We start from the raw sequence: 8,992 nt of genomic DNA on the forward strand, positions 1-8,992 counted from the left end.
CCCCCCACACACACACCCCCTCACACCACTCACTCACACCCACGCGGACCCCCGGCCGCGCCCCCGCGGGGCCGCCCCCGCCGCTCACCTGCCGCCCTCGGCCCCCGCCGCCTCCTGCGCCTCCGCAGCATCGCCCCGCACCTCGCTGGCCCCGGCCCCCGCGGCTCGGCCGGCCCCGCTCTGTACCTGTCGGTCGGACGGGGCCGGGCGCGGAGGGAGTGAGGCTGCGGCCAGATACGCGTTTGCTTAGCGTGGCCTTCTTCCTCTCGGCAGGCTGTGCCCGGCCTCCGCGAGAAAAGGGCTGAGCGGGAGTCCGGGCATCTCCCGTCCTACACACCCGGTTGTGCCCCTGTCTCCCCGCCTGTGGCCAACACGAAACAGAATGGTCTCTGTACTGCCAATTTATTAAAGCAGCCTTGCGCTTCTAAGGGTTAAAAAACCAAATACAGCGTAGGATTTATTACAAGGACTTTTTGCTTTTTAACCTGTTTCCCTTCCTCAATAACTTTTATGTGCAAAGACGTAGCAGCACATCCCCGGAAGATTTATAGCCTCTTTTAGTCAAACACCAGGCCCATCACCTCTATTTTCCAAAGGGAGAGAATGAGCGTGGGGCTAGGGAGGAGGAACACATCTGTTCATATAAGAATCCAATCCTTTTTCTGCTGGAAGAATAATAGCAAATCACCAAGCAAAAACCACAACAGGAACTGCTTATTCATTTATTCTAGAGGAAATAAACATTTTAAATGAACTGAGCAGGTTTGGACTTCTGGTTCAAGCACAGAAACATTTCTTTAAATGATGCCTCCCCTGTGTGCTATCTAAGAGGCACTCTTGCTCCAACAGTGAAAGTGCTTACAAAACTTATATTAAAGCTGTGCTGGACGAAAGAATTCATTTTTCCTGCATCTCAAACTTCCTGACATCGTTTACCACTGGGGTATGAATATGTATATCAGAGTCTGACCACTTGTCCAACATTTTGAATGCCCGTGTCACTAATTTCCAAAGTTGGCAAGTTCAGTCAAACAAAAGGAACAAAGTGTGCTGTGTACCAGCAATAAAACTGTGTACCCAGAACCATCTATCAAGACATTATTCTTCTGGCCAACTCCTAAATACAGTCCACAAGCACAATATTTGTGGGGTTTTTTCTTTTAACTAATATATTTGCTTATTTTTTTCCCTCTGACCCTTTTTTCCCTGTTTTGATTTCTGTATGTATAACCAGTACCAACAAATTGGAAAAATAAATAAAAAATTGCATAAAGAAAAATATTTTTCATGGCTGCTTAACAGATATGGCTATAGAAATAGCAAAACTGGATATAAAAGAAAACAAGTAGATTTTGAAAGTGAAAATGCAATATTCTGTTCTCCTCTGCATTTTCATTTTGAAACGATGATGTGAATTAAACTTTTACCAGCTGTCCTGACTACAAGTTCCTAGTTTTTATAAGCCAATGTTAAATATTAATACAGTTTTGCATTTACTTCACCGTGGTTTTAAAGCAAACATAACCTTCATGGAATGTTTTAAAATGTATGACTTTTAAAGGCCTAATCCAACTTCCAGGAAGGTCAAAAGGAATCTCTGTGTTGACCAGGATGAGGCTTGGAGCAGGAAGTCAGTAAGGTCTTCATGGTGCATTTAGCTATCTCAGGTGCAGAGGAAAGAGAGACAACAGAGCCATCCTCTCAAGTTTGCAGGAAAGACACATTTGGTAGGAGTCAATGAGTAAATATCTCACAGCTCATATGTTGATTTTGTTAATTAATTCACCAGCTTCCAAAGAAAAAAAAATTGGTCTGAAAAAAACCTTCTGAGATATACAGATATTTCAGATCTTAAGCTACGATAGGAACTGCAGTGATAGTTCTGGGTGGGGGCACTGAGGCCCCAGTTCACAGACATCAGGAAGACTTTGACCTGGGTTTATTTCTCCTTGTTTGTTCCATCTCTAGTGCTTGGATTGTTAATAAAATGTTCATCTTTGTGTTCCTTTAGGCAGAGGCTACTCTCTGCTCCCCTCTTGCATGAGGTGATGGCAGCTGTACAGGATCTTCTGCAAATGGACACAATTAACCTTCCTTTTATTTGAATCACAAATTTCCCCATCCTGCAAGAAAAGTCTTTTAAGAGTTTCTTAAGTATTGGTTTGCAAGTGTGTGTGATTGGTTTACTTTTGTGCAGCTAAATGGCATTTCAATCACACAAGTGGATTTTTCTCCCTTGTGCCAAGTAAGTCAGAGGCAAATTTCAGGACTGATCCTGCAAACACTGCCAACCTGGAAAGCTTGGGAGATACATGAGTTTTCCTATAAACTGCTGAGGTCTTAACCGACTTCTGTGGTCTTTTTCCTTTCTCTGAAATACTGACACAGCTTGCAGAATGTGATGCAACTATAGTGGAGGTGAACTGGATTGTTCTGACATAGATAGGAAAAACCTTTGTTCTGCTCCCCTTCCTGTAAATGTTGCATCTGGGCAGCCACGTCCTTAAGCAGTTTGACATGCAAGCAGATTCATTTGTTTTGATTTTTGTCATTTGCTTTAAACTAAACCCCCAAATAATTAAGAACACAGGAAAAAGGCTATCATGTAAACTGTTGGTGAGCATCCTGCATCTGCAGTTTGAGGACGTTGGATGTCTCCGAGTAGCTCACTGTTAGGCTGGCTTTTGTTGGGTGATGTTCCTGCAAAGTACCTGTGCTGCCTTTGCCTATTATTTGTTCCTAGCCAAAACCTTCCAGCTTCCAGGTGATGTGTCATCAACTTAGTTACATCACATTAACTTTGAATGAGAAACACTGTTTTTAAAGCTCGTGTAGTTCTGATTGTTGTTGTTTATAAAGCTCAGTATTAAAACTATGAAGGTGAAATCAGTCATATAATAGGGAGAGAAGATATTTTAATTGCATTTTAAGGTATTATTATTTACCAGGCTTTTCTTAGTGTCTCCACAGCAAACCTACAGGGAGAACACATTATAGTACTCATCATCTGCTTCTGTGCGAGATCAAACAATTTTTCTTAAATGACTTCTGAAATCATTGCCTCCCTGCACACAGTAATTACCTCACTACTGCCAAATAGATCAGTTGTAAGAACGGATATTAAAATCTTCTTGAACATATTCATATTTCCTAATAATAATTTTGCTACATTCTCTTTTCTGGATTTGGGCTTTTTTTCTTTTTTTTTTCCCATGTTTTCACTATTATATTTTTGGCATTCTTTTAGAGTATAGAGCAAGCCAGTAACCCATGAAGCTCTAGCATGAGAGTAAATCCTAATATCATTTCAGGCAGGCACTACCAATGTTAGTAAAGTCCTGAAACTTTGGCTTGGCTACTAGAGTCCAAGCAGAAACCAAATCTCACAAAAATTCCTAAATAACATCACACTTCTGTCTTGACTAGGGCAGTGACAGATAGGCTCAGCTCATATCTTTCTTGATGGTCATATCCTGTAGGATCAGTCATTTCACCCCAGCTTTTCGTTAAATTTTGTCTTGGATTTTGAAGATTAAAAAAGGCCAAATTCAGTTAGCAGCTTCTCAAAACAGCCTGGTGCAAGCAGATTTCACTTAAAAAAAAAAAATAATAATTTTCCACCTAAATTGCAAGCGCTTCAGCAACCTGAGTTGCTTCATTAATCATATAAAGACTGTGTTGAATAAAATCCTGTATGCTGCTCTCTAAAATGACATCCTTATTCTTGGCTAGTTGTGAGAACACCCTTCCTGTAGCTGCCTTGCTTGGAGAGCCACCTGCCAGGCCACAAGCATCCCTATCACCTGCCAGGCCCAGACTGGAAGGGCTGGCAGGAGTGCTGGGAGGTGCCCCAGAATCAGCCCCACGCCCCAAGGAGCCTCCGGCTGTGTCTCCACTCCTCCTCTGGCTGCAGAGCCTCATCCTATTGCCTATGTCAGCAAATTGAAACAGACCCAAGAAGCCCATAAAGTGTATTTTGGTTGACTGAATCAAGGGGAATCAAGGGGTGGTGCTTTTCTTCTTTCTTTTGCCTTGCTTCTTTTTCAGTGTTCAGTATTCATATTTGGGAGGGAGGCATTGTTCTACTCCGTTTTGGGCTGGAGGCTGCAGCTCTGACAGTCAGCCTTTTATGATTTATTCCTGGGATTTGACCAGTACTGCGTGGTTTCCCACCCCAGTCAGGAATACCACCCTGTTTTCTGAAGTCTCTCAGGAATATTTGAGGGGTAAGGTTACTTAAGCCAGCTCTTAAAGGCTGCACCACTTCCTCTTGCCCCCAGGTAACCCACTGAGAAAGCTAGTTACAGCTGTGGGGAAAAAGAAGTCAGGTTATCCCAGCCTCATGACTGTCAAAGTAAGTGAGATTAATCATGAGTGCCTTAGGGCTCACTCAAGCAGCAGAATGTTGGATTACTGGTATACCCATGTCACTGTAATGGTTCCTTATCTGAAGTCTGTAGCAGTGCTAGGTAGAGGAGTTAGGATCAGACCTCAGAAGCCATCATTCTCCTCCTAAGACACCAAGAGTAGAAGATATTTTTAAGCCAGCAGTGCAGCCGTCCCTATTTGAGGAACATATTATCCCAGCCATCCCCCATCTATCCTTTAGAAGATCACTCTTGCCTTACTTTTGAGCTCTACAGAGACCATGTAATGAAAGATGAAGGGATTTGGTTACATCCAGTAACTCACGTGTGCTGAATGTATCTCCTCTATACAACCACTGCCGTGCTCTCCATCTCCGCATCCAGAGGGGCACAGAGCTGAGAGGAGTAGAAGAGCAAGGACAGATGTCTAGGATAGATAGGAATTGGTGATCTTACATGATGTGCAATTACCCTTTCTTCACTCGAGCTGTGGCTTAAAATAGCCTGTCTTATGGCTATCAAGTAAGGTTTTCTGAAGAAGTGTTTAATTTACTTTTAAACCAGAAGTTCCTGTGCTTTGGAATTCAGAAACAAATTCTCCAAGCAACAATTCTTGATTCTAAAAAAAAAAAGGCCAGTACGTAATTACACCAACCACTAGTAGAGCAAGAGCTAATAAAAACCTGAAATAAAAAGTAAAAAATAAAGTACAAAAATGACTGTTTTGTTGTAGTTCTAAGAGCTGTTTTCAAAGCACTGAACATGGGGAAATGTTTTGACAGCCAAAAAGAGATTGAAAAATGGCCACATTTTCACCTGAAAACTGTTAATCAATTATGATTTGGCACAGAGCTCCTTCTCTGTAACTTGCAGAGAAAAAATGAGTTATTGCAAGTAAATAACTATACTTCCTAATAATCTTGACTGCTGTAGCCTTTTTCAAACAGTACCAAGCTTACCAGCTGGAGGTGGAAAGCTCAGTGTACTATTGCCAGGCAATTCCCTAATCCCCCAAACAGTCACATTAATGAACAGTGCAACAGAAAGGTCAGAGGAGAGAGATAGCATCAGACCTGCTTTGCTCTGTAGCAGAGTGTGCATTTCTTTTTCCTTGAATTAATGACCAAGAAAAAAAGTGAAAGGATGTGAGAGAACATGACACTTGAGTGTAGAAAAGTGTAGAAAGAAAATGTGTTTACCAGAAAATGAAGACAACTGTTTTGGTTTTTTTCACTCACACTGGGAAAAAAAAATATGAGAATTCAAAAAGAAAAAAAGAATATATACCAATGCTTTTGTCTTTTTCTCCAAAATAAATAGTGCTGCATATGAGAGCACTGTTTCAATCCGTAGCTAACAGAGTGCGTAATAAAAATATGCCCAAGTTTAAAAATATGTAGTTTCCTTTTTTTTGTTATCATGAAATTAAAGCGTGAGAATAACTGGCAAATAATGCACAAAGAAATCTGAAAATGGGCACATTATGGAACATCTTTAGCCTTCAGTAGGATACATCCTGTAAAGAACTAAGGAAGAACTTGTTTTGTAGGACATATTAATATCTACCTCTAGTAGTTTGCTTATTACACATGAGAGTTGTACACAAATAACTCATAGGCAATGGAGCCTATGGATTTAAAAGAGTAATTCCTTTGTAGCACTAAGCCTGGTAAATTAAACTGGTCCCTTACGCTTGAACTGGCAACCAAACAGATAATTTTATTAAATATTTTAGTAGTGCAAACAGGAATTTTTAAAAATGATTTTATTACTGCTGCTGCAAATTTATTGTGGGCATTAAATAGCAGCTCTCCAATGCTAAAAAACACAGCCAAATTCTGCATCTTTGAACATATCCCTCAGTTCCTCTGGCTCAGGTCCTCAACCATCTTCCTCAGGCTACATTTCACCCAGCTGAGGACCGCCCATCCATTTTTTGCATCGATATCTTTGCATGTTTATAGCAGATAGTTGTGGGGTTTTCCATTCATTGTATTTATCCTGTCTTTGGAAAGGCCTCTTAACACTTCCTACAAACAGCAGATTTCCCAAAGAACTTAAGACATGTCAGGTCTGAAGAAATTAGCATTTGGTGACATAAATTAGTTCTATATTTATGATAATCTAATCAGTGAAAGAACGATTAGGTGAGATTGAAGACTGAGACCCATATTCTTTGTTCTGACTGCATTTAAGGAGGAGCTCTATCTCAACTCCCACTAGGGGAAGTCAGGGGCTGGGTCACCTTGGCGCTGTTTTGAGTAGGTGCAGAGTTGCTGTGCTCAAGTGCTTGTTGCTCCCGATATGCTGCATTTCCAGATCCCGAGCAAGATGGGTCCTGCCACTCACCTAATCCAGTCTTATCTCTGTGGCCATCCAGAACTGTTTCAGGGGAGGTAAGAAGCCCTGCAGCAGTGCCACTTCCAACTCCCCATGCAGCGAGCAGGCTGTCTGCCTGAGCAGGACGTGCACAGAGGAAATATTTGGGGATCCTGTTCTTCCTGTTTGGGGAAGTGCAGTGTCCTAAAATTTACCCAAACAAGATCTATGTGCCAGAAAGAGGTCTTATGTAGTGAGATTAATATATAGTAATTTTAAATTTTGGATCAGTAATAACTGGGGACTGGCTTTAACTCAAAGCCTAGAGCACACTAACACTCTTTTCAAAATAAACAAGGAAAGGTTTAGATTAGCTGTTCAGAAGAAACTCCTTACTGTGAGGGTGGTGAGACGCTGGAACAGGCTGCCCAGAGAAGCTGTGGATGCCATTCCTGGAAGGGTTGAGGGCCAGGTTGGACAGGCCTTTAAGCAACCTGGTCTAATTAAAGGTGACCCTGCCCATGGCAGGGCATTTGGAATGAGATGATCTTTAAAGTCCTTTCCAACCCAAGCCATTTTATGATTCTATGATTCTCTGACACAAACAGCAGGGTCTGCATAAGCTAATTTCACCCTTTGCACTGTAGAGGTTACCACCATGTAGGAATCAATGCAATTGTGAAGCCTGATTGTTACTCAGGGAAAAACTGTGTAGGAAGACATTGCATGCAGAACCAGTACAGGCTATACTCTGCCATGTAGAAAACTAAAAAAGACTAAAACTTTAAAGAACTATGAGGAGATACATAAAGTGTTTTGGTGAACACATTAGTTATTTTGGAGAGCTGTAATGTTGACTTAAAATATTTAGCTTTTGAATTTGACTTAAAGTATTCTCGTAGACTGAATGTAGTCATGTTTGGGGAATTGATAACTTTATTTCAAAGTTTTACTTATTATTCTTATATGCAACAGCCTGAGGAAATTTTCTTTTGCTTATCTACATTTCAGTCTCTTTGCTTAGATTTCTTCCGGGATCTGACCTATAAAAACAACTGGATTTATGATACTCTGAAGTTTACAGCAAACACTTAGCAAATACTCCTATTTCAGATATGAAATTTATAGTGTTTAAATATAGTTTTCCATGTTATCATTTTTGGTGTTTACTGAGTGAAGTAGTTTTCCAGCAAATGTCAAGAAAGCAGCTAATAGGTAAATATACCACAGAAAGTAACTGCACACTGCCATCTACGGAGCAGGCCTGGGATATGGCAGGAGCGGTTTATCACCAGGAGACATGAGAGGAGGTATTCGTAACCAAAAAATGTCATGGCTTTTCCTCTTCTGGCAGCAGTTTCTGTTAGTGCAGAGCATGTGTTGCAAAAGAGGCATTGTGATACAGACTGTGCGTGACTGTCGTGTGAGGAATGAGAAATGACACAGAGTGTGGAGAGTAATTATTTGTCTGAAAGATGATGTTTATAATATCAAGGCTGCGTTCAGAACAGCCGGGTGAAGCCATGCAAGAGGGCAGGAGGAGTGCATGTCCCATTCCCAGTGGGAGAGCTCCCATGGGGATGGCAGTTGCAGACATCACTGCAGCCCAATTCATGCAGTGTGTTGCAAGAGCACAACAGATCGCGCCTCTGGTGGCAGTGGATGCTTCATCCACCAGCTGTCTCTCTCTCCACACTCCTGACCTGTATCTGTCTCTCTGCAGTTGCCTCTCACCTCGCTTCCCTGCCAGTGCTGCTACTGCGCAGAGCTTGCATTTCCCGAGAGCTGGAAGGATCGGTAATGAGTGCAGGACATTCTTGAACCTGCCAGTTCAATTCATCCACCCAGCAAGGCTGCAAGCACCTGCTCAGGCACAGCCAGTGGCTTCATAGGGATGTGTCACACAGTCCTGGAGGAGAGAAGCAGGAGAGTGTCCAGCGTACCACACACATAGTTTGTTTTAGTAACATATCAGCAATATTTTACTCTCTGTCACAGGCTACTTTTTGCAAGTGAAAAAAAATCAAGGGAAAATACATCACTGAAGAGTCCTCCTTCATCTCCCCTCCTATATCTTCTATCCTATGTACAGTTGTCCTTTTCAAGAAGCTTTTGAAGGACACTAGGTGAATAAAAGAAACTGCAAACCATTGCGTAAGGCAAAAGTAGACATAGAGGAAGAACCAGGAATACATGTGGCTCCTGCTTTCACCACCCCCTTCTGTGGGCCTTGCAGACCTCCAGCAGCCCACAGGTTGTCCCTTGAAAATCCCCAGTGCTCAACAGAGCATGCTGTGCTCACATCC

General features: G+C 42.0%; 1 protein-coding gene across 1 annotated transcript in view; it reads right to left on the minus strand.

Annotated features, from left to right (window-relative positions):
* The window catches only part of SHISA3 (shisa family member 3), a 12,722-nt gene extending 4,261 nt beyond the window's left edge, over positions 1–8,461 (minus strand). Inside the window, exons 1-3 of the mRNA XM_042053358.1 lie at positions 8,421–8,461; positions 6,613–6,868; positions 34–424 (exon numbers count right to left, since the gene is read on the minus strand). Coding sequence (XP_041909292.1) covers positions 34–424; positions 6,613–6,868; positions 8,421–8,461 — 688 coding nt within the window. The remainder of the gene's footprint in view (positions 1–33; positions 425–6,612; positions 6,869–8,420) is intronic.
* Positions 8,462–8,992: the final 531 nt, after the last annotated feature.

The sequence above is a fragment of the Corvus kubaryi genome, unplaced genomic scaffold (genome assembly GCF_017639235.1).
Source record: "Corvus kubaryi isolate FWS band 111438036 unplaced genomic scaffold, C.kubaryi_AGA036_p1.0 split1-131, whole genome shotgun sequence".
Classification (NCBI taxonomy): Eukaryota; Metazoa; Chordata; class Aves; order Passeriformes; family Corvidae; genus Corvus; species Corvus kubaryi.